A 26,785-nucleotide genomic window follows, 5' to 3' on the forward strand; every position below is an offset into this window, starting at 1 on the left:
GGCCTCCCCCACCCACCCACCCGGTCCCCAGCCCTCCACTCCCAGTCCACTCCCGCATTGCACGCAGCCACGAAACTGCATCTGCTCAAGTCACCAACGACTATGTACTAAATCAAACAGATTCTGTAGTCTCCCTTGAGCCTGACCTCTCAGTGGCACCAATACTCTCCATCTGTCTCCTCTGTGAAGACTGCCACCCGCCCCTATCAGGTGACTCCGGAACGCGTGACTGTCCTGAGACATGCAGTGGCCTTCGAGCATTTCCTCGTGTGTTTCTCTACCTGCACCAATCATCCTCCCCACAACCCTGATCCAGTTCCAGCCTTATCTCCCTGAATGACAACTGCCATCACAGGGAACAAACCAGAAACCTAGGAGTCGCCCCATGCCCCCTTCTTTCTCCCTTCCCACACCAAGTCATCCTCAGGGCTGCAGAGTCTGCACGCTAAACATCTCTGAGCCCACCCACTTCTCCCCATCTTCACCACAATTACTCTGATGCAAATGTTTTCACCGCTTGGTTAGAATACAATCCCCTTTTCTTTGACTTATTAAGTCAAACTTCTCAAAATGCAGCGCTCTTTCCCCCACCTTCCCCAGCCTTAGGGAAAGACTGACTACAGGTTACAAGTGGTACTTGATCAGGGCCCTCCGCAATTTCCCCAGCTTCCTCAAATACCATATTCTCCAGGCTTCCTCCTCTTACCCAGCCAGCTCTACGGTAAAAGGACAAAGCCATGCTCAGCACTCTATCTTCAGTGTTCAAGGCAGTGCCTGGTACGTGACAGATGCCCAATAAATATTTACTGAATGAATGTATAAATGAATAAGTAAACACATAATAAAAAAGGCCAGTCATAGGCAAAACATTGATAGGGAGTATCTCTGGGCAGTAAGATGACTGTGATTTACATTTATTCTTTATACTTAACTCACAGTACACTTTCTAAAGCCAAGGTGTAAAATTATATTTTAAGTACTAGTGCTAGATTCTGCTCTGCTAGTACAATTAACTGAAAGCTGTGTATATGTTTTGAAAAAACACTTGTTAAGTGCTCCATAACTGTCTGTTATAGGAAATTAATCAATATTTAAGGATCTTGGTGCTCAACAAAACTACTCATCATCAGGAAAATGCAAATCAAAACCACAATGAGATACCACCTGGCACCTGTCAGAATCGCCATCCTCAAAAAGGTAAGCAGTAGCAAGTGCTGATGAGGGTGTGGAGAAAAGGGAAGCCTTGAGCATTACTGGCGGGGATGCAAAATGGTGCAGGCTCTATGGAAGGCAGTATGGGGCAGTACGGAGGCTCCTCAAAAATTAAAACAGAGCTGCCACAGAATCCAGCAGGCCTATCTGGGTACACACCCAAAGGAAACGAAAACAGGATCCTGGACAGAGATCTGCACGTCCATGCTCACTGCAGCTAAGACAAGGAAGCAAGCTGAGTGTCCACGGCGGGTGGGTGGATAAAGATGTGGTATATATACACAATGGAACACTACTTAGCCCTGAGGAGAGAAGGCGATCCTGCCATTTGCAAAAACACAGATGGCTCCTGAGGGCACTGTAGTGAGTGAGATAAGTCAGAGACACACAGTGTGTGGTATGCTGCGCGTGGAGTCTAAGGAGCCAGCAGAGAGCAGAGTGGGGGATACAGGGACTGGGGTGGGGCACGTGCTGCTCCGCTGTGCCAGCCCCCGCCTGTAAAGTGAATAGGTCCTGGGGTCTAATGAGTGTGGCTAATGACACTGCATCACAGATTTGAAAGCTGCTGAAAGTAGATCCTAAATGCTCACATCAGAGAAATGGTGATGACGTGATGTGATGAGGGTGTAGCAATCACTCTGCAGTATGTGCGTATCAGATCCACACACTGAGCACCTTAGACTTCTACAGTCACGCCTTCCCTGGGGGCTCAGTGGTGACGAATCCGCCTGCTGATGCAGGGGACACGGATTTGATCCCTGGGTTGGAAAGATCCGCTCGAGAAGGAAATAGCAATCCACTCCAGTATTTTTGCCTAGGAAATCCCATAGACGCTGTCCATGAGGTCACAACAGTTGGACGTGACTGAGCGAGTGAACAACAACAACGCGTCAATTACACCTCAGAGAAGCTGGGAGATTTGCTCTAGGCTCCCTGGTCAGACAACCGTCCTAGTAACAGAACTGTACTGTGCTTGGTCACAAGGTGTCAGCACAGGAAGAAATGATTTCCCCAGTAACTGAAGTTTATGAAGAGAATTCCTTTCTGGATCTGCGAAGATTAAACAGCAACAAATCTGTCACCATATTCTAGGAATGATACCAAATTAATTTCATTTAAAAGCTCTTCTTTTAGTTAAGAAGGTCATGCAGCTATAAATTAACATTCTTGAACAATGTAAACAATATCAAAGAATACAAATAAACAGAATAACAAGTGCACAAACTCCTCTTGTCCACATCCTAACACCACAGTCAGAAGAAACCCCTGCTAACAGTTTTGTGTCTCTCTCTGCAGACCTTTTCCTGTGCGTCTATATATATGTGCAGATGTGCATACAGATGGAAACAGCGTTTTAAAAAGAGAGATAAATCACATCACGTTATATATAATGTGTGCGACCGGGTGCTTCTCTTGGTAACTCTTGCGAGCTTTCTGCCTCCTCCTCTTACACAGCTCAACCACGTTCCAGGACACCCCCATCGCGCCCCTTCTAAGACGAGCTGCTCCCCCCTGTCACCCCAGGGACAACACTAGCACAGCCTCCTGTGCACTTTCAATCTGGTCAGATGCCACCAAGTTCAGTTCAGGCGCTCAGTCGTGTCCGACTCTTTGCGACCCCATGAACCGCAGCACGCCAGGCCTCCCTGTCCATCACCAACTCCCGGAGTTCACTCAAACTCACATCCATCGAGTCAGTGATGCCATCCAGCCATCTCATCCTCTGTCGTCCCCTTCTCCTCCTGCCCCCAATCCCTCCCAGCATCAGGGTCTTTTCCAATGAGTCAACTCTTCGCGTGAGGTGGCCAAAGTACTGGAGTTTCAGCTTTAGCATCATTCCTTCCAAAGAAATCCCAGGGCTGATCTCCTTCAGAATGGACTGCCGCCAAAGTGCCCTCTAAAAAGGGCACACCAGTGTATGTATCCAGCGTGGGGGAAAGAGGGCTCATCCCCACGTCCCCACAAATACTTGTTGCTCATGTCAACACACGATGGGATGCCCAGCACCATGGACCAAGCAACTTCTCGAGGATGCAGAATCTTAAAATACTCATTTGAAGACAAAATGTGGTTCTAATAATTTAGCAGAGAACCAAAATAGATAAAGTGACAGTGTTCTCTGCAGACAATTATCTATTTTTTAAACGCCTCATTTAAGAAAATATCTTTATATCTGGATTATGCCCAGAGTAAGTTGATCTAAACATCAAGGTTACATTTTATTTATGGGAAGTCCAAAGTATATGACTTAAGCAAATGTACTCTTACAGCTTAATGTACTTAATGAGACGATTTTTTCCCCTGAGATTATAGTAGTGGCATTTAGAATTTTTAATAGGCAATAATCAGAAAAAGCATTAACAAGATAAATATAAAAATATCTCCCATTTTGGTAAAAATGGTGTAACCATTCAAAATCAATCAAGGTCTTTCTTCCGACGTGTCGGACAGTGGGGAGTGGGTGCTGTTCTGGTCAGTGGGCAGTGGTTTGTTCTGGGAGCAGCTGCATGGCTGGTCATGAATTATAGTAGTGGCATTTAGAATTTTTAATAGGCAATAATCAGAAAAAGCATTAACAAGATAAATATGAAAATATCTCCCATTTTGGTAAAAATGGTGTAACCATTCAAAATCAATCAAGGTCTTTCTTCCGACGTGTCGGACAGTGGGGAGTGGGTGCTGTTCTGGTCAGTGGGCAGTGGTTTGTTCTGGGAGCAGCTGCATGGCTGGTCATGGCTGGGCAGTGGGCAGTGGTTGCTCTGGGAGCAGCTGCATGGCTGGCTGGCTGTGTCCCCCGCCTTGTGTGTAAAGAAGGAAGGGGCTCAGGATAAAGAGGGCAGAGAGCAAGGAGCGCAAGCACACGAGCGGCAGCGTGGCTCCAGGAGGCCCATGGCAGCCTTCAGGGAGGTGGGCACCGTGAATACGGCCAGGCGTCAAGCCTGACACAAGGCTGTTCCTCTCTAACGTTACACAGAAGTGGCGAACTTCAGGCAAGGGCACAGGGGGCGGGAAGGAATTCCGCAGCTGCCAGGAACAGAAAGGCATCACTCCTACCACGGAGCTCTGGAACCTGCAGCTCAGAAGCCATCACGCTTGAGACACGTGTCTGTCTTCACTACAAAGTAAGCTCTGAAAGGACATGGATCTCTGATTGTCTGCTGATTCACCCAAAAAGCCCGGAACAGTGCAAGGTGCTCAATAAACAGCTCTTGGAAGAAGCGCACTGAGCAACTGAGCGAAGCTAGGAGGCCCTGTGACATTGTCCTGAAGCAAGGGACTCGCGCACGGCTGATAAAAGCAAGTACTTTTATTTACCTACTAAAAATTATATATATATACTGGCTGCACTGTGCGGCACGCAGGACCCTAGCTCCCTGACCAGAGGTTGAACCCACACCCCCTGCAGTGGGAGTGCAGAATCCTAACCACTGGGCCACCAGGATATTGCCAGGAGTTACTTCTTAAAAGGTTCATTTCTAGACAACCTCGGTATTTCCTTCCCCCTTTCTTTCCCGAGGTTGTGTCTCAAGTTCTGGCACAGAAGGACCCTTTCTTCCCGGAGCCCACTGCCCTGCTGAGGGCCCAGAAGCACTTGCCAGCTCCTTCTCCAATGCACTAACAACTGCAGGACCACAGACTCACTCTTTGTGTTGCAAAAGCCACCTGTAGCTGACAGTGTGCATTACAACAGAACACAATCAGCAGAAAAATCTAACCAACTATTTTGACTGAAATTACAGTTAACTTTGTACGCTTAACACAGCTAGACTGTCTCTGCACCTGGCTGTGTGCTTTCCCCACAACCTTCAAGCGCAGGGACCAGGGAGTACCTTTATGGAGGAAGCTGCGTAGAGCATGTCTTCCAGGGTGAAATGGCAACACTGGTTCAAATATTCTTGGCAAAATTCTTGGATCAGCTGCAGGTTATAGAGGCTATCAGCCAGAGACATGGTTTCTTTCAAGCAAATGTCTTCAAATAAGAAAAGAACAAGGATTAATTTTGATAATACACACTTTGGACTCACTTTATAATTAGTAACTTAATACCAGCACACAACTACGTAGAATCTGGTCATCTCTCTCTCTCTCACACACACACACACACACACACATCTATACATGTAGCAGTCACTACACAGACTTAGAAACCAAGCACTCCTTCATTCAACTAACTGCCCTCCTAGAATGACATATAAATGTTTTTCTTTAAAAAAAAAGCCTTCATTACTTATTAGATATTACCATCTTAAATATCTGTTACATCTATCCACAGTTGAGAAATATTTCAATGGAACACTTACCCTCTAACCTGACAACACCAGGACAGTAAAAATGAATGAGGGCAGCTAACGCACAGCCATCTGAGCCGTCTTTCAACAGATTTTCTACCAACGGAATGCAAGGCAGTTGCTTGAGCAAGGTCTGCTCCTTCCTATAACGAGCCTACAATATAAAAAAGAGATCAAAGTAAGTACTTCAACGTACAGGAAAGACACAGCACCGTAGGCCCCGTGTCAGTAATAACGTGTAAGTCAGCAGAGACAACAGCCACGCAGCCACATCCTTCTCTCCTGAACAGCACTACTAGACCTGTCTTTGCCAACAGCACTACAGTTCTGAAGCTAAGTGCTTAACAGAACGCCACAGGGCTCATTTATGTGAATTCACTTAGCCCAAGAATTTAAATATAAAAGCATCACAGAATGGATTTTCGACATTTGAAATGTCCAAATTATCAGTTCTGTGACTCTGAAGATGATAAAATTTGCTTTAACATTAGACTTAACTTAGACAGCACGCTCTTGTGTAAAAAGATTAAGACCGGAGCTTAAATACTGAGGAGTCATCAGCGTCAAGGGACGGCCAGAGGATGTAAAACTGCTCCTAAAGGAGGCCTTGCAATAAGAACTATCACTCTAAGGAGCTGGAATCAGACCACAAAGAAATCCTGGCTTCTCATCTGAATGCTGAGACAATGCAAATAAAGTGTAACCACTATGAAACTGAGAAAACCCTCCTGGATGAGGTTTCTACCCTAACCCAAAGCAGAGCAAGTATAAGGGTTTCCGCTCCCTCTCAGAAAAGAAGAAGCTCTTGTTTTTTAAAGACTGGCTGGTGCGAGTGATACAAATTTGTAAGACAGTTCCCTAAAAATGAGACCTGCTGTAAAACTGAGAGTTTACGAGAAGGAGCTTCTTAAGTCAGACTAAATACCTGGGCTCAGATCCTGCTCTTCTCCTGCCACTTCTCAGCTCTGGGATCTTGGACGAGTTACCTGAACGCTCATCTCTTGGTTCCTTATCTGTGAACCGGGGCAGTCACAGTGCCTCCTTCACAGGACACGGAGGACTAAGAAAGATGATGACGTCATGCGCGACATACACACGGGCACACAGCGAGTGTCACCAGAGGTCAGCTGTCTTTAGCTACTAGCTCTCCTCAAGCCAAGAAAAATCATGCTGAAGACTTAATGAAAATTGCACACTGAACTATTAGCAAAATTTATAATTACAGCGGTCACTGATATTTAAATACAAGGTTTTTTTTTTTTTTAAGAAATCAAAATTAATTTTTCTTCTATCTAAACTGATCATCTCTATTTCATAATTAAAGTATAATTATGAAATATAATACTCTGGTGAGAATAAAAACAAAAAATTACTTACTGAAAGAGATTTACTATTTGGTGGTGAAGTCAGATTTCCTTTAAATGACTTTCCCCAGAAAAGCACACACATTCAAGGGGAAATATTTATTCCTATATACCCCTCACTGGCTACTCAAGAACAAGATTCATGGAACATTTTCCCTTGTGAAGAATTTCAGAGGAGATTGTTCTTATGAATCAGTAGGGACTATAATCTGTATTTAATGGTAGAGCGCACCTATATTCAGGAAAAATTGCATCAGTGCACTAGAGAAATTCTTCAGTTGATTTTGTGTTTTTACGTAATCGTTAGTAAGCATCCTCAGTGAGCTGCTGGCAGACAGTTTAAAACTCAAGCATGAAAATCAGGACTGAGGGGGAGTGGCAGGCGGGGGCCTCGCCAGCCTTCCGATGCCCCTGTGGCTTCCAGGCCCCTCCAGCCCCACTTCCTTGGGCCGGTAAGAAACAGAATACTATCTCTGGAAATGCTCTACAGTGGCTGGCTCCGTGCCAGACTTCTCGGACCTCCAGGGCCCACGGCCGGAAGTGGACTGAGCCGAGCGCCCAGGGTCACGGAACAAAGGACTGAGCTGTGTGCTGTGCTCTGCAGCGTTCCACCGAGGGGCATGGCAACACGCGCACACACGCACACAGCTCCCCGAGGCTGCGGCCACGAGGCCTGCGGTCTGGACCAGACAATCCACAGTTTGCAAGTGGCCGGCCGCAACATCTTCCTGAAGATTACATCCTAGAAGGCCTACCAGGGAAACCAACTTTCAATCTTGAAGTCCTGTGGGTCTCCCATAACTTCTGGAGTGTGCTCGGCGCTTTACAAACACACTGCTCTTTCTACAAACGGAGACATCTGGCATTTAAGAGGGATGTGTTTTCGATCTTTCAACATTGTGGTGGACTTCTAAGTTACATGTCTGTTTCTGAGGGTGAAAAACATTTAAGTGGTTGAACCCCCAGAGTTCACACTGAAAGATCAACTCTTGTAGTCAAACCAGAACTGAATCTGTTAATAGTTTAGATTCAGTAATGAGAGGGACACAGAATCTGTCACTTTTTTAAATTACACAAACAGTATCCTCTACAGGTCAGGCCAAAAGGAAATGATTCTTTCAAAAAGATGACTTGATAATACAAATAATTTACATGTGCAATTCATACTCACTTTTACTGACATTATTAAAACCAGTAGAAATCTATACCCACACTTTCTTCTTACTAGTTACTTATGGTCTGCCAAGTAATGACAGACTAGTTTACACTTTTAATTATCTTTAAAGCGTCTAATCCAAATTTTGGCTAGATTTTTTTTAGGTCTTTCTATTCTGCACTATGATCAAAGACCTTACAATCCAATCTCCACTCGTGACTAATGGAGTTATATGAAATGACCGTATCAGCACGACATCAACAATACAATGACACTCTGCAATGATGTCTGGAGGGTGAGCTGAAGGAGCTGGGTAAACTTACAGGAACCAGTTTCCAAAACCATTTGGAAGGAGACTTCAGAGGAGGCAGCAGGAGAAAAGGGAAAGTGAAAGGGAAAGTGCATCAGCATTTTTTAAAATTAACAAGTTATAGTAAAGTTTCTGTTAGTGCAGCTCCAAGTTTACAGTTCTCAAAACACTTTTAAACTGTTAATGCCTGAAAAGTTAGCTTAAAATATAGAGTTTCCTCATGATAAAGACCACCACCTTCTCCCCGCAACTCCTCTCCCAACATGGATATGTGTTTTTAGGATACCCTGGACCTGCTGCATACTTTGGCAGCAAAGAATTTTATTTCGCGGCTCTGGAACCACACATCATATTAAAAAATAAAATACATAACATGAGAGGGAATAGAAAGATTCCAGGGATGGACTTGCAACCACTGAAATTCTTAAGACATTAGGAAGCCAAGTCTTTGTCCCAAAAGGAAAAGAAGGCTGTTCCATAAGTATATGAATAAGAGCACACAGTACTGCAGAATTGAACAGATGGTCATGTCCCTTAATGATACAGAGAATTTCTTTCAATTAATAGGAAAGAACAGTTGGCAATTCCTATCAATTAATATTTTTATAGAGTCTCTAAAGCAAGTAGCCACTAACACAAAGAGAATATAAATGTTATTATTTTTACTATCCAGGGGTGTCTCAAAGAATATAATTTTATGTCTTCAAGAAGATTAATTTAATAAGCTCACAGTTTCAGATAACTGAATAATTCGTGATTGTTTATATTTCCTAGCACCGTTGTTCTTTTTTGGGGGGCAGGGGGGGGGCGGGCAGCCCTAAATAAATATTTGTTAAAGTGAACCAAACTAAATGGGGTCTGAGTTAAAATTTGTACTAAACTTTTATGTAGAAAGTTTTTCTTACAGAAATTAACAGTAAAAATAAGACTATTTGGAAAAATAACATAAATAACATACATTCAAGAACTTAAAAAACCTGAAAAAGTCATCTCAAGAATCAGAAAACTCAAGAATCAGAAAAATACCAGCTTCCCACAAAGAGATAACATTTCCAATAAAGTTTTCTTGCCGCATCAGGAAGAGAAACCTTAACAGTTCTGTCACATGTATTGTAACTGCTCATTTAACCAAAGCCTCTGCAGGAGTCCTGAAAGGCACAAGCAGGGCAGGAGGCCCGGGAACGTGTCTGGGTTCCCAGAGACGAACAGCAATGTCAAAACGGGAGTCTTCCTGTTTTTGATACTAGAAGAATCCATTACATAGAAATTACTAGGGATTATTCAAAACAGGTGATGAGCAAAGGAGTTAGTCTGTATTTCTTGTAAAATATTCAGTACTTGAATTTTTTACTAACTCAGAAAACTCTGACACAGCTCCCAGTGACTGGAGCTGGGAAATCTGAACAAGTTAACACCACAGACTGGTTGTAACCCCATTGTACACACACACACACACACACACACACACACACACACAAGTCCAGACTGCTACAAATAACTGACTGAAGGATGTAAGGAAGTGGACAGGACACAGTCTCCCTTAGAGGAAAATTCCAAATGATACAGGGGCTCGACCCTTCAGGGAGGGAGCTAACTTCTCTCTTGCAGCGTGGGCTGGACTGAGTGACCCACTTACAAAGAAAACAGTGCTGATGGTGGAAATGGAAACTTGACAAGGAGGGACGTGACTTTAATGAACCAAGTGATCACGTGGACACCATCAGTGACGAGCCGTGTTCATGTCCCGCCCTCCCTGATGCGAAGTGATGAGGCGTGAAACCACCTCTGTGACGTTCTTCTCTGAAAGCCCACACACCAAATCTCATCACGAGACACAGGAGACAAACCCCAATTCAGGGATGCTGGATAGAACACCTGGGCAGAACACAAACTGGGAGACTGTAAAGAAAGCCTGTGGTTTAGTCAATATTAATAATCCACCAACGTCACTTTCCTGTTGTTGACAAAAGGGCCATAATTATGACAATAAGATGTTAACACTGGGGGAAACTGGACAAAGTTGTGCTATCTTTGGGATTGCTCTGTAAACTAAGATTATTCCACAATACAGTTTATTTCAAAAATGAATACACACAAAATTAGATGAGGGTACAAACTTCCAGTTAGTCATAAGATAATAAGTAGTAGGGATGAAACATACAACATGGTAATTAACACGGCTGCATGGTACATATGAAAGCTGTCAAGGTAAATCCAAAGAGTTCTCATCGCAAGGGAAAATGCTTCTTCTACTCCCTCAACACCGCATCTCTATGAGGTGACGGAGGCTCGCTAGGCCTACTGCGATCCTTCCGTGCCGTGTGTAAGCCGGACTGTGATGTTGCGCACCCTAACCTTACTCCATGCTTTGTGTCAGTTAGAGCTCAGTAAAACTGGGAATGAGCAAATGAATAGGTGAATAACTGTGGACAGAAATACATGCATTTAAAATAAGAATCTATCAATTCGTACAGATAATACAGATGACAGACTGATAAACAGATGAGCTCAGATTTGCTTACAGTACCCTAACTAACAAACGTGGAAGAAATTGATGGAGCTAGAGAATTACCATTTTGTAGCCACCATAGTAATAGTAACTAAAGTAGGTGTCATCCATAAATGCTAAATCTAGGATGCAGGGAAACGCTGAAGAGGGACAGGGTATTTACAGTCTCAAAGTGTCTCCTCTCAAATTACTACAAAAGGAAAAATAATAACCACGCAGTCAAAAAAATCAAACAATATCTTAACCAACTGATCAAAATTATTTTCATCTAATAGGGGCAAATGGCTATCATGTGCCTCTGGATACAGTCTTGTAAGAAGTATACACCTTATGTCGTATTTTAGTCTTAAAAAGCATAGCTTAACCTATCTGCAAGGAAATGCCAGTAAAAATATCAAATTGAAGGATATTCTATGAAAATGCCCTGTGTTCTTCAAAAATGTTAAGGTCACAAAAAAGAAAAGCCGAGGGACTGTTCCAGATTCAAAACGAAAAAGATACACAATTAAATCTATTATATGATCTCAGACTAGATCCCAGTTCAGGAAACAGCATAAAGTATCGATACAATTGGGGTGACTGACAAAACTGAACACAGATCCAAGTCCGATCAAGCACAGTGCTGACATTAAGTCGCCTGTCCTGTGTCAGTGGGTAGCTTTGTTCTTAGGAAACGTACACAGCAATATTCAGGGGTGAAGGGCCATGATGTGTGCAGCCTTGTTTCAAATGTTTCAGAAAAATGTATACACATATGTATTTGTGTGTGCAACATGTAACACAAGGGCACACATGCAAGCACATGAAATGTTATAAAATGTTACCACAAGGGCCCAGGGTTCCTGCAGACAATCCTTGCAACTGTTTCTAAGTCTGAAATATTTCAAAATAAATGTCCTTAACTTAGCAAGTTATATTAAGTCCACACCAATCCAAATCTTTGTAGGGTCTTGTGTCCAAATGCACAAGACTGATTTACAAAGCTGTTACATCTGATTTTTACAGTCCTCTTAGACAAAGATTAAAATCACGGTATTAGGTTATCTAACTCATATATAAGTTACTTCAGACCAAATCATCTTTATAAAATATTCCTCGGAGAAAAAAAATTCATGGTACCATCTCTGAATTTTTAAAATGTTTAAATATACACGTACATGTGGAAGTTTATGAGCGCCAACTACTTACTATTTTCACCAACCTTTCAAGTCCCTTACATTTACTACATGCAAACTGAGCATCGCTTTCGTAACAGAATTTAGGAGCCACTCACCCAAACTTTCAGTTTTGCAGACACAGGAGAGAAGGCCCAGGGTAGTGGAGGGCCCGGGAAGGGCAGTGGCAGGACTCTCCTGACCAAGACCAGGCCCACTTCCCACAGCACTCGGGACAAGCTCCTTAAGAGAATGAACACTGGACTTCACGTCGCTGGTCCTAACCCTTAGAGATTGTTGAAATAGGGCTGCCAGATTTTGCAAAGAAAAATACAAGCTGCTCATGCAACTTACACCAAAAATTACTTATCTAATTCACATTTTAGAATCAAAAGGAGTAGCAGAAGCCAAAAGAGAAACTTGAAAGAAAATAAAGAAAATAACATCAGCAACCTGTTTAATCAAAATATTTTCCTAGGACACTATTTAAAACGCCTCCCTCTTAAAGCACCACCCAGTCCAACAATCAGAAATAGATGGTCAGATGATGGTCTAATAATCTACTGAAATGGCTTTGGAATTAAAATTCTGGTCCAACACTAATAATATACAGTACAAGTATCCCTCAACAGAGCATGTATTTTACCCAGAAGATAGCTATAGAAAGAAGCTTCATAAAATTAACGCTACTGAACATCTGAGCAGAGAATCGCTGGACAGGACAGGAGATCAGACAGTCCCCATCCAGCAGCCCAGGCTCCGTCCATGGGGGGAAGCGACAGATCTCAGGGTTGGGCACCTGGGCTTCTGCCTTGCGAGCACGAGCTGAGGGGGCAAAGGGCACGGCGGCCTCTTACCAACGGTACAGCAAGGAGAAAGAGCAAACCACTCGACCTCTCTTCCCTAAAAGGAGAGAAGGGTGAAGATTTTGCTTTGCAAGAATGAAAATCAAGAATAAAGTGATTCTCTTTCTAGCCATACAGTTCAAATGCTGAAACTCCCACTGCTAGGTTAAGAGAGCAAGACTCCCTAACCATGTCTGTGCTTGGCCATGTGTTTCTTCATGACACCTGTGCAGTAAGACGCGTGAAATAAACAGCTTCCCACACATCTTAACAATGAGAACAAGGGTAAAACTCATTTGAAAATGAAGGTGTTGAACCTAACACACGGCACAAATCAATCTACGAAGCAGAAACAGACTCTCAGACACAGAGAACTGACCTGAGGCTGCCAAGGGGACGGGGGGCGGAGGGGTGGACTAGGGGCCTGGGGTTAGCAGATGCGGACTATCACACGCAGGACGGGGAGGAACGAGGTCCTCCTGCACAGCACAGGGGGCTGAAGATGCAAGACCCTGTGATAAACCATAACAGAAAATAATAGAAAAAGCATGTACATGTGTATGACTGAGTCACTTTGCTGTACAGCAAAATTTAACACAACACTATAAATCAACTATACTTCAGTAAAAAATTAAACATACAAAATAAAAAGGAAGAAAAGGAAATGAAGGCACAAACGCTCTGTTCGTGCTGAATGAAAATGAGCAGTAAGCCAGACGCTTAAGTGAACTGCACTGGTTCATTCGTTCACTTGCTCAACAAATCTGGTTGTGAAGTGTGTATGTGCAATTCCATGGGAAGTCAGAGTGGTGGATCAGCTGTGTATGGATTCCATACAGTTTGCCTTTCTTAAAGGTTAGTGAAGGGCAGGAAAGCTCGGCGTGCTGCAGTTCATGGGGTCACAGAGTCAGACAGGACTTAGCGACCAAACAACAACTCCATCTACAGCTGACTGGAACACAGAGAGCATTTTTTTCCATTGAAACAACGTTTACTGCATCCTCTGTGATCATATAAACCCATGTAGCTCATAACGTGTGTGCAACACTACAGCACCGAGCCACTGTATGTGATAAACAGGTCTCCACGAAGCTCTGTGACTCAGGATGGTGCTGAACCTGATTTCTGATCACAGCCAGAAGCAAAACAGCAGACAGGAGGAGATCTGTCTCCAAGGCAAGGGTTTCTACTCCTGAGGGAAGACGACATGGAGGAGGGCGGTGAGGGAAAGGGCTGGGGACCCGGTGGGGGCCGGGCTGGGGAAGGCAGCGAGTGGGTCCACCTCCACGGGGGAAGGTCGGCCACGGGAGCAAGAGCGCGAGAGCGGGCCAGCGCGGTCCCCACAGCAAATTCAGGCAAAGCTGCTGGTCCTCGGCGGAACCTTCCTAGCAAGGCTGGTTACACACAAACCAGCTCTCCCTTCCCCTCCTGTTACAGAGCGTCAGTGGGCAGCAGCCTTTGTCCAAAATGAAGACAAGTGCAGCATAATAATGAAGAGCCTCAAAACAACCCACATGGAAAATAGAGTCTCTGAATAACAGAACTTCTTATACCTCAACTGAAATGCTGGACAGTAAGTTTCAAGGGCTCTCCCTGTAACACATTTTACGAAGTGTAAGATATACTATATTGCAGGAAATACACTTTAGGTTTCAGTACACAACAAACACACAAGTCTTCAGAGAAGAAACCTCTAAGAGCCTGTTTAAGAATTTTTAAAGAATAAATCCACATCAGTGTTTCTTTTTCCTTCACAGAATAACCATGTTACAGCTTACAATTCCCGGAATAATTTTAGAGGCTGGTCTTATTACAAGTCATTATAAGGCTGATACATTGGAAACTGTTTTCTTATTTCATAACTCTACCAAACAAAGGCAGAACCATTATTTTTGCCAAAAGAACCTCAGAAATTGAGCTCTAATCATTAACAATCTTTCCTAAACACCATCATCTGGTTAACCTCCATTCTGCACTTCTACTTACCTGGCATTTACGGCAAGGCTTCCTAGGGTACAGTTAAGATCACCACAAATAGTCTGATGAACATACCTACGAACATTTCCCCAAACAGCACACACCTGTGAACACAGGCTCTCATAAAGGCACTTTTTTCCCCTTAGGAACATGTACGTACCTTTTGACCTCCTAGCGTTTCCACTGCGTGATGGTCTTTCAATTTCTGTTCTTGTTCCATTATATCCTTCAAATGTTCATTTACCTTAAAATATAAAAACATTAATTTTAATTTATAGTCAAATATAATAAAAAAAATAACACGTACCTTAAAATGCCTGTGTTCAGGTCTCTGATGTCAAATACCAGTGCCACTCAAATGAACAGAACCTCATTTTCCCAACCAGAAAAAAGTATTTTACAGTATTCACAGGTGTTTTGTTTGAAATCCTAAAATTCATTCATTACTTTACCAAATACTTGTTGAGCACCTGCTACATGTCAGGGGCCAGCTGGAGTGCTCGGGAAGAAAGGTGCTTGACGACCCCAGTTTTGACGCCGTTGTTTGGTCGCTCGGTCGTGCCTGACTCTCCGCGACCCCACGGACTGCAGCGCACCAGCCTTCCCTGTCCTTCACTAGCTCCTGGGGTTTGCTCAGACTCATGTCCACTGAATTGATGATGCCATCCAACCATCTCATCCTCTGCTGCCCTCTTCTCCTTTTGCTTAGGAAACAAGACAGCTATTTTTCTGTAAAAATGTTCACAATCTCTCTTAGGACTAATAAGTGAAAACTATTTTCCTTAAAATTAATGTTTTCATTATCAGTAGAAAACACTTTGTTTGGATTGAATTCTTAACCTGTGATTTCCTAGGCATGTCCCTGGATCATGAGTGGGGTTTAGTGTGGTCACAGGTCACAGTTAAAATACATGAAAAGCTTTGTATACAGGAACTTCTCAGGGAGAAGGTCTAACTTATCAGATTGTTCAAACAGCCTATAAATCAAGATGACTAAGAAACAATCTGTTGAGTGCATAAAGTATTTCTTGAGAATAGTTTAGATAATTTTGGATTTTGAGTTACTCATGTTACGGTCATTCCAACAACAATAAATAAATGCTCAAATTAACTAATAATGGCAATCTAGAAAATATGAATGCTGTTATCAACCATTGTAAACTAAATCAATAATTTTTAAAATTCTATTGCTTGAAAATTCAGTTCTGTGCTTAAAAAAAAGGACTGAATCATTTTAATTTATGGTAACTTGGTCCCATCACTTCATGGGAAATAGAAGGGGAAACAGTGCAAACAGTGTCAGACTTTATTTTTTGGGGCTCCAAAATCACTGCAGATGGTGACTGCAGCCATGAAATTAAAAGACGCTTACTCCTTGGAAGGAAAGTCATGAACAACCTAGATAGTATAATGAAAAGCAGAGATATTACTTTGTCAACAAAGGTCTATCTAGTCAAGGCTATGGTTTTTCCAGTGGTCATGTACGGATGTGAGAGTTGGACTGTGAAGAAAGCTGAGCGCCGAAGAATCGATGCTTTTGAACTATGGTGTTGGAGAACACTCTTGAGAGTCCCTTGGACTGCAAGGAGATCCAACCAGTCCATCCTAAAGGAGATCAATCCTGGGTGTTCATTGGTAGGACTGATTCTGAAGCTGAAACTCTAGTACTTTGGCCACCTCATGCAAAGAGCTGACTCGTTGGAAAAGACCCTGCTGCTGGGAGGGATTGGGGGCAGGAGGAGAAGGGGACGACAGGATGAGATGGCTGGATGGCATCACTGACTCAATGGACATGAGTCTGAGTGAACTCTGGGAGTTGGTGATGGACAGGGAGGCCTGGCGTGCTGTGATTCATGGGGTCACAAAGAGTTGGACATGATTGAGCGACTGAACTGAACTGAAACTTAGTTAACAGTTACTAACAGTCTTTTCTACCCGTGACTCTACCCGAGGCATTACAAGGAATTAACAACACACAGACTTCTTTTGGTGTGTGAGGCTGCTGCATGCCAGATCTCAGAGCATCGACTCACTCAGCTGTGTACAATACTCTTCCTGAGCGACAGCAGAAGCAGAAATGAGCTGGCTCTGACTCAGAATCCCCCATTCACAAGCTAGGACCTTAATAATTTGTTGGTATCTGTGAGTCTTGGTTGCCAGTTTGATGGAAACCTACTCCATGCGTGGTCTGGGGGATGACGGCTCTGAGACGGTCCCCAGCGATCCTGGTGAGTGTGGGCAGGGCTGAAAATTTGCTTCAGACCCACCATGGGCGACGTGCTCGCTTCCACCAAGGGCACGAGCTCACTGTTGTCTGCAGAGGTCAGGGTCCCAGCTTCCCAGGACCGGCAGAGCCACGGCCTCATCCAACTGCCTCGAGCCCTGGAAGCCAACGAGAGGCCAGCGAGGCCTGCAGGCTGACTCGGGTCTGCAACCTCACAGCTTCCTTTTCCTTCTCTAAGGCTCAGCTTTGTGGCACAAGCCTTTCTAACCACATTATTTATTTATGGTCTTACACATGTCACTCCAGCAAACCTAAAAATCATCTAATTGGCAATATGAAAAACTTATTTCATTCCTGGATGCAAAAAATGTTTACGGAGCACCCACAGAGTATATTCCCTACTCAGGAGTGCTGTGAATTTTGTACTAATCTGATATCAACTAGGTTTATCATAAAATGTAGTGACAGATGTTGCAGAATACATAAAATCGCTTTCCACCATTTTAAACCGTGTTTTTTTTTTTAAGTCTAAAGGGAATGGGAACTATTAAGTAAGACTGCATGACTTTAATTTTCACTTTGACTTAAAACAAAAGAATAATGGAGTCTGTCTTAGTCTGATCAGGCTGCTACAACAAGAACACCAGAGGCAGGTGGCCTGTGAGCAACGGAAATGTATTTCTCGGGTTCTGGAGGCTGGGAAGTCCAAAGCGCCAGCAGACTGGGCCTGGCAAGTCTGGCCCCGCTTCCTCAGAAGGGGTGAGGGGCGCTCTTGGGTCTCTCATGAAGAGAGCAACCCTGTTCCCACATGAGGGCCAGCCTTCAGGACCTCCGAACACCAGCACACTGCGGGTCACGATGTCAGCGGACAGCTCTGTGGGAGCACAGACTTTCAGCACAAAGCGGGGAGGCACAGCGTCCACGGTTCTAAGACCGCTGCCACCCAGGGGAGCACCCACCTTGTTGATCCAGTACATGACGGCGTCCTCGATGTCGTAGGGCAGGTCTGTGGCCTGGAAGAAGGCCGAGTACTGCTGCGCGCAGGCGGCCACCTTCTCCACGCTGACCATCTCCACTGTGTAAGCCATCATGAGGGTGTCGATCATGGCCAGGTGAGCACTCTGGAGACAGACCGAGAACGACCTTTAGAATCACACTGAGGGACGGCTGCTTTTACACTGTTAAATGTTACTAACATTGCCCAACAGACAGGAGCGGAACTAAAGGTTAGGAACAATAAGCCTTGCTAAGAGCATAAATGGTGCACACGGGCCAGGGGTGAACTCAGGCAACCCAGCCCCTTTATCACTCAGACGCTCGCTGAGGGTCTCCACTCAAGGTGCTCATCTTCTCCCACTCAGAGGAGGCTCCTTGTCCCGCTTTTCCTGGTTTTGAGAAGGTCACGATCAGTTACTCAACAGAACGACTGCAGACTTCAGCGTCATCTCTGAGCAAGCTCTCTCCTCTCATCCACAGGGAGCCGTGTACAGACTCCACTCCTGAACTGTCCCTCGAGTCTAGCCTCCTTGTCTGCTTACCTCCATTCCAGCTCAGACACCACCACTTCTCACCCCTGAACAAGGCCAATAACCCTCTGCTTTTCCTGGCTGCCGCTTCTTCCCCACCCTCTGCATCCACCATAGGACTGCTAGTCTTTCCTTTACTGCTGTTTCCCATGAGAGGTAGTTTCATACAGAAATGTTACACCATGGCGGGGAGCGCGGTGGGGGTGGGGGTCGGTTCTTAAAATTTCCCAACATTAGGAAGTTCCTAAAGTTGAAAGCACCCTGTTGCCCTCCTGTTCCCCAAGCAGTGTCCATGGTTTGGAACGTATTCTCACCAAACACTGTACTCCCCCCAGCTCCGGGGTAGACACTCGCGCTGCCTTCTGCCCTGTGGCGCTGTAAACACACCACCACCCTGCATTTCTCCAGGGATGACGGTCACTGCGGGGCTGCTGGGCCCAAGGGCAACCGTGTGTGTGATCTGAGAAACAACCACGGATCTGCTTGCTGGAAGGGTGGGGCAGCTTCCTCCCCTCCCCAGAGTGTTGCCAAGGGTGCCTGTTTCCCCACATTTTTGGTCAATATTAGACATCATGCACTTTTTATCATCTGTTATCCAGTCTGGAAGTTAAAAACCTTCCCTTGTTCAGACTGCACATTTCTCTGATTAATGAGGATGGGCATATTTTCATACGTTTAGCAAATATTTGTATTTTTCCCTCAGAAAACTGCCCGCTCATATCTCTGGCTTACATTTCTCTGTGCGATGGTCACCTTTCCTTCTTTATTTCTTGATTCATAAGAGCTCATTATTTATTAGGTGTCATTTCATCATCAAATACCTTTTTCCAGCTTATCTTTGGACTTTCTACTTTATTTGGAATGTAATATTATATTAGGAACCAGAGATCAAATTGCCAACATCCGTTGCATCACAGAAAAAGCAAGAGAATTCCAGAAAAACATCTACTTCTGCTACACTGAGTACGCTAAAGCCTTTGACTGTGTGGATCACAACAAACTGTGGAAAATTCTTCAAGAGATGAGAATACCAGACCACCTTATCTGCTTCCTGAGAAATCTGTATGCACATCCAGAAGCAACAGTTAGAACCAGACATGGAACAACAGACTGGTTTCAAACTGGGAAGAGTTATGTCAAGGATGAGTATTATCACTCTGCTTATTTAACTTCTATGCAGAGTACATCATGAGAAACGCTTGACTGGATGAAGCATAGCTGGAATCAATATTGCTGGGAGAAATATCAAGAATCTCAGATATTCAGATGACACCACCTTTATGGCAGAGAGCAAAGAGGAACTAAAGGGCCTCTTGAAGAAAGTGAAAGAGGAGAGTGAAGAAGCTGGGTTAAGACTCAACATTCAGAAAACTAAGACCATGGCATCTGGTCCCATCACTTCAAGGCAAACAGACGGGGAAACATGGAAGCAGTGCTGGACTTTACTTCCTTGGGCTCAGAATCACCGCAGGTGGCGACTGCAGCCATGAAATTAAAAGGCAATCGCTCCTTGGAAGGAATGCCATGACCAGCCTACACAGCATATTAAAAAGCAGAGACATGACTGTGCTGACAAAGGTCTAGTCTAAGCTATGGTTTTTCCAGTAGTCATGTATGGGTGTGAGAGCTGGACCATAAAGAAAGCAGAGCACCAAAGAATTGATGCTTTTTGAACTGTGGTGTTGGAGAAGACTCTTGAGAGTCTCTTGGACTGCAGGGAAATCAAACCAGTCAATCCTAAAGGAAATCAATCCTGAATATTCACTGGAAAGACTGATCCTGAAGCTCCAATACTTTGACCATCTGATGTGAAGAAGTGACTCACTGGAAAAGACTCTGATGCTGGGAAAGATTGAAGGCGGGAGGAGAAGGGGACGACAGAGGATGAGATGGTTGGATGGCATCACTGACTCAATGGACATGAGTTTGAGCAAGCTCCGGGAGTTGGTAAAGGACAGGGAAGCCTGGCATGCTGCCGTCCATGGAGTCGCAAAGAACTGGACATGACTGAGCAACTAAACTGACTGAATTGAATATTATATTGCAGAGAAGGTCTAAATATTGAATATTTACTTGGTAAAACCTGTTTATCTTAATGTTCTCCTCGATGACTGCAATTTCTCCCATGTTTACAAAAGGCTCCACACCCCCAAGAATATAAGAATACTATACTTTTTTTAATATTACCTTAAATCCGTGTGGAATGACTTCTGAAGATGTTATAAACTGGGGACTAGTTATGTTTCCAAATCAGAGATGCCATCTCATGCTCCCATAAAGTCGACCTCATCTTCTGCACCGTAAAGTTTAAACTCCTTAAAAAGGGGAGCACGGTTTATTAGCTGGCCCCACCTATCAGTCCAGCTTCATAACCTGCATTTCCTTCCCCCGTCTGCACTCCCTTCAGAGCAGCCGTGGCAGAGGTCCGCTGTCCCCACGCCTGTTGCCCGGCTTCCCGCCCCCCACCACATGCAGGCACGTCCTGCTCCTGGTCTGAGCGCCACCCTCTCTGACTCCCTTTCCAGCTGGTTCTTCCTACAGAGGGAGGATACCTCCCCGTAGAGTGCCACTCACACTCGCATGAAATCCTGCTTCTCTTTCAGTTTGACTGAGATGTTACCGACACAGCGCACTGCGTGAGTTTAAGACTGGACACACGACCCTGTGAAACGATGAGCACAACAGATTCAGTGACACGTGCACTGTATCCTGACCTAATACCTGAAGTGGCCACAGGCCACGGCATCTTTACACAGCTCCTTGGACGAGGCTAGTGAGCAGCTGCCTGAGGACCACAGACTGGCTGGCTGCAGGATGGGCACTGGCTCCCTGGTGAGACAGTGAGACCCCGAGGGCAAGGGCATCTTCGGAGGTACCTTCGCATCCCCTGCACCAGACACAGCGCCTGGCAACAAACAGGGGCTGAAGGAAGGAAAGGAGCTCGTCTACCGCTCACGTAAAGAGGGAAGCGTGAGCTCGACTCTGGACGTTAGGACGTAGCTTTGACTCAGAGGTGGGGACCAGGGCACTGAAAACTCAGCAGTGTTGACAGGAGGGCAGAGGCCTGTCCAAAGCTGCATGCTTGATAACGGCCATCAGAAAACCAGTGGTGACTCAGAGGCTGTGCTGAGTGCTTTACTAACATATCAGTTCTTCCACTTCAAATCTGTTCTGAAATAAGACTGGAGATAACATACACCTTTTATAAACCTTAAAGCTCAGAAGGAAGCATCACTCATGCTCTTAACGTGAGGAAGCTGAAGCTCCGAAAAGTAAATGGTCTGTCCCAATCCGTGCGCTCCTTCTACTGTGTCACGCAGTTGGCAGAAACTAAGTCAGCTAGTTAGGCAAGAAAAATGTTCTGGAAATGATAAACAGACATCAAATGCAAGAAAGAAACGCAAGCATAACTGTTTGAACTTCAAGTCCTATTTTCACACACTCTGCCTCCCTTTCAGGCTGCTACTGTCCAGGGACCCTGGGTCTTCCCTCAGACTCAGGGGGACTCGGTGTCCACCCCGTGAGCCCTTCATGCAGGGATTTGCGTGTCCTCTCCACTCACCTGAGCCCCAGGGAGCAGGGCCTGTCTTCCCCACCTCTGCTCCCAGCACAAGGGTCAAGAGGAAAGCCTGAGTAGGAGGGTTAACAGCATTCTAAAGCGTAACTCTCCTGACCAAAATCTGGAAAACATCTTGAGAGCTGTAAAACCATTCACGTCCTCTTCACTAAGACTGTTTCTCTTGGCAATTTATTCCACAGATAAGAGTTTAAGAGAGAAAAAAAGAGCTGCATGAATGAAACTGACTGTTAATCAATTATAGGAACAAGAAAGGAAGCAATGGTACAGCCACAATGTAGAATGCACGCTCTCCTAAGCTATTTAACAACAAGAGAAAATGTGCTCAACACAATACTGAGTGGAAGAGCAACACCATACTGTAATGATGTCCACAGGACATGCACGCACACGGGCAGACACACGTGTGTGCATACACATCTTGAATACGCCCGTAATATACATGAGACAGGAAGAGAAAGGAAAAGAATAAAAGTAAAACTTCTTAGAAATGACCTTGTAATAATATGCAGATCATTACATAGAAGAATAATCAGTAATGTATTTTCAGAACAAACTTCATCTCACTGATTACTTCAAACTACTCCTAAATTCAAGAACAAATTAAAAAAATATTCCACTACTTTGTTTACAGATATTTCCATAAGAGGTTCACCCACTTTTAAACTAAGAATCTTCAAATTTGAGCATGATTTTTTTTACCCCTTAACTTTATAATATGTGGAGAATTTAAAAATTATGTGTAACAGAAACTGTATACACGATCAATCTAGAAAAGATCAACAGTGAAAAATAAACGGTAGGCTACAATCAATCAATCCATCTGGACTGATTTATGTCTCTAAATTAAATACACAAATTCCATTTTTTACCCCAAGAATTAAGGTCAAATAGCAACAGCAGCAGCCAGCACTGAGTGGCACTCCAGACAGCGTTTCCTGCGGCGCTGTGAGACGCACTGTCCCCGAACCGGCACAGGTCAGAGTAGGGAACCGCCGGTGCGCGGTGAGAGCGCCAGGGGGCGCCCTGCAGTCTGGCTCAGCGCCCAGGCGCCTGCCCGCAGCCTGCGGACCTCTGGGCGCGGCTGGAGGAGGGGGCCACCAGGTGGCAGCACAGAGCCCGCCCGGGAGCAGCGGCAGAAAGGCTGGTTACGGAAGGAAAAGCAGGCGCTTCCTGCATCTTAGTGAAAGGCGAGGGAGGACAGGAGGCCCAGAGCTCACGGAGCCGCTACCAGCTTCCAGAGCTGGGTTACAGGGTCATGTTACCTCCGATCAGTGGAGTCTGGACAAAAATCACTCACATGCATGTATCAGAAATGAAGGTTAAGGCTGCTAAATCAAGAGCACAGAAGTGCTGCTGCTGAGATGGTTATTAATGAGCCTCAAGATTATTGAGACCCAAGTTCTACTACTTCATGGCTTTTGATATTCTTTTATCAGTTACAGATACAGGACTAAGAAGATATTTCCTGAACTGAACTCCCGCCCTGTGGCGCAGTAGCCAGGGCCTGGTGTTCACGTACCCTGCAGGGACAAGGGGGAGGGGGCAGACTTAACAGACTCACAGGCACACGGAGACCTGGAACGATGCCGCTCTCGAGATGGCACACAGCAGCATCCACACACTACACCAGGGTGTCAAAGTTAACTCCCATTCAGAAAATGAAATTTTACACATTTATTTATATAAACAACTTAACCGTAATTTTCATTTATCCTTAACTTACAGAGACACAAGGAAAACAGTACTTAAAACCCTACTGAGATACCACTTCCCACCAGGAAGGCTGTAATTAAAAAGTCAGATAATAGCAGCCGCTGGCAAGGACGTGGGGCTGCCAGGACGCCACACGCGCAGCCGCCCTGAGAGTGGCGGGCCAGGAGAGGGCAGCACAGGGCTCTCGCGGGCCCGGCAACCCCGCCCTTAGCAGAACGCCAAAAGGAATGAAGACGCGTCCACGCAAAAGCTCTACACAAAGATCCACATTAGCACTGTTTGTTGGAGAAGGAAATGGCGACCCACTCCAGTGTTCTTGCCTTGAGAATCCCAGGGACGGGGAAGCCTGGTTGGGCTGCTGTCTATGGGGTCGCACAGAGTCGTACACGACTGATGCGACACAGCAGCAGCAGCAGCAGCATTGTTTGTAGTAGCCAATGGCCATCAAGGGATGACTGGGTAAGCAAAAATGATACACCCATGATCTTCTGAATGGAGTGTGCCTTGGTAAAGACCAACAAACATGGGAGCCTGGTAAACAATGCTGAGTGAAATGTGCCAGGTACACGAAGCACGTGTGCACACACACACACATTCTCTTACTCCATTTATATACAATGTCCAGAACGAACCACTACAGAGAGACACAGAGCAGGTCAGGGGTTGCTCAGTGCTGGGGGTGGGGAGACAGTGTTTCTTTCTGATGAACTGTTCTAAACAGGGACTGTGGTCATGCCTCCACCACTGAGTACACCAAGCCAGTGCACGTACGCCTGGAACGCATGCACTGCACACACTGCGTTAATCTCAGCTGCTACCCCCTAATCAAATTAACTTCTGATGCTTCCCTGCCTCCTTTCCAATGTAAACACCTCATAAATCACCTCAGCTCTGAGGCAGGCCGTTAGCCACATCCATGTGTTTGCAAACTGTCCTTAAAAGGACTTCAAGGTGAAGTGACACATTTTTCTAGACAGCCTCATATTTTAGACATTGTTAAAAATGGAATTAAACATTTATTACCATGAGTTTGCTTTCTGTATAACTTTAAGTAGGAAATATTTATGTATGAACTGATGATAAAAATAAATATGCTAAATTAATTCTAGTTTCCTCCCACAGATATTTACGTTCACTTTCTTAAGGCACTAGCTAATTGGATAAAAGGTATACACAGTTTACTTGAAAAGATTATCATTTATGATTTTTCTTAGATAACCTTAATTATTTTAATAGCTAGAATGAGAGATAGGTTGCTATAGTTGGTATGAGAATAGAAATTTTCCAGAAAAAATTTATTTCCAATCATAGTGTCTGTCCTCTTGTATGACAAGATCCTAGCACACCAAAAGTTCAGCCTGTCGTGGGAATCCCCAAGCAGCCAGCAGGTAGGGCTCGGCACTGTCACTTCTACGGCCCTGGTTCAATTCCTGGTCGGGGAACTAAGATCTCACAGGTTTAAAATGAAACAAAAAACAACTGGCCTATCCAAACTAGGCTAGTCCTAGGGGCAAAGAGCACTGGCCTTCAAACAATGGCAGCGCTGGGTGGCCCTCAGACAGAGGGAAAGGTCACCGCCGGGCGGCCCCCGGAGGGAGGGAGAGGACCACCGAGCGGCAAAGGGCTGAGCTCTAACTGCAGCAGGATCGGGGCTGTCCCAGAACAGTGATGCTGCCTCCAACCTCCAACCTGTACAAGACTCGGACGGGGCGGTCGCTCTGCTACACCTCGGGGAACACAGGCTACACCTGGGGCCCTGGCGAGGGAGGTGCCGTCCGAGAGAGCCAAACCCTTCATGGGACATTTGCTTGTGACCACACTGAACTGACACTGCTATTTCACCCAGACCCACCTGGTCAGACATGTGAAGAGTGAGCGAAAGGTACACAGCAGGGTCACCAGCTGGTAACTCAGCACAATGACACCGCTTAGCGGCCATGTCATTCTGCCTCAACTGAACAAATACCCGTGACACCCGAGCAGCCGGGGGCTCTCCTGAACCCATGTCTGAAAGGGCACGTGAGCTCCCAGTTCCACTCAGTCATGCCCATGTGGTGACTCTGATCATCACCCAGGGGAGAACTGTTTCCAAGACAATGTTGAACCAAACTGAGATGAAGCTTTACTGCAAAGGGAGGTATGCAAGACGCAGCCCAGCCCAGCTGTCTTCCAAAACCAAGTCCCGGGCCAACGAGAGACACAGTGTTTCCGGAGCGGCTCCAGCACTTCCTCTGGGCCACACTTAACCTCAAGCAGGACCTCCCCGGCAGCCCAGTGGCTCATTCCTTCATCCAATGCAGGGGGAGAGTCTGATCCCTGGTTGAGGAGCGAAGACCCCACATCCTTCATGTGGGAAAACAGAAGCAGTACTGTAACAAGTTCAATGGAGACTTTAAAATGGTCCACATCAAAAAAAAAAAAATCTTAAAAAAACAACATCATTCAAAACAACCAACCAACCTCACACGGCAAGTTACAGATGTTAACTAGGGCTCTCTCAGGTGGACACGGACAGGAACTGCACGCCAGCAGCAAACAAACACGGTAAACAAAGGAAGCAGTCTACAGCTGAGGTTCTCAGTGTGGCCGGTCATTGAAAATCACGCATCTCCTGGTCCCGAACTTCAGAGAGCCCGGGCCAGCCTCCTAGCAGGAATCTCGCCTCCACAGCCCTTCATCACAGCAGACTGACCGTGCCATCACCCCACAAGCAAGGCCAGCGTGGGCTTCCCAGAGCCCACCCCCTTCCTGGGCCTGCACCCCCTCCGGTCCAGCACCGCCAGCGACGGCAATTAGAGCTCCGGAGTTCAACTGCGACTCCACACCACGACGGCATCCCGGACAGGGCCCGCGGCGTCCTTGTGTACAAGTGGCTGAGGGCAACAACGCGAGACGGAGAAACAGTTCTCCCCTGGGTGATGATCAG

At 45.4% G+C, this 26,785-nt stretch overlaps 1 protein-coding gene across 1 annotated transcript in view; it reads right to left on the reverse strand.

Annotated features, from left to right (window-relative positions):
- Positions 1 to 26,785, reverse strand: part of CAMSAP2 (calmodulin regulated spectrin-associated protein family, member 2) — a 98,926-nt gene that overhangs the window by 19,696 nt on the left and 52,445 nt on the right. The window contains exons 3-6 of the mRNA XM_010831073.1: positions 18,000 to 18,161; positions 14,977 to 15,060; positions 5,514 to 5,655; positions 5,043 to 5,182 (exon numbers count right to left, since the gene is read on the reverse strand). Of these exons, the coding sequence (XP_010829375.1) occupies positions 5,043 to 5,182; positions 5,514 to 5,655; positions 14,977 to 15,060; positions 18,000 to 18,161 (528 nt within the window). The remainder of the gene's footprint in view (positions 1 to 5,042; positions 5,183 to 5,513; positions 5,656 to 14,976; positions 15,061 to 17,999; positions 18,162 to 26,785) is intronic.

The sequence above is a fragment of the Bison bison genome, unplaced genomic scaffold (assembly GCF_000754665.1).
Source record: "Bison bison bison isolate TAMUID 2011002044 unplaced genomic scaffold, Bison_UMD1.0 scf7180017864524, whole genome shotgun sequence".
Classification (NCBI taxonomy): Eukaryota; Metazoa; Chordata; class Mammalia; order Artiodactyla; family Bovidae; genus Bison; species Bison bison.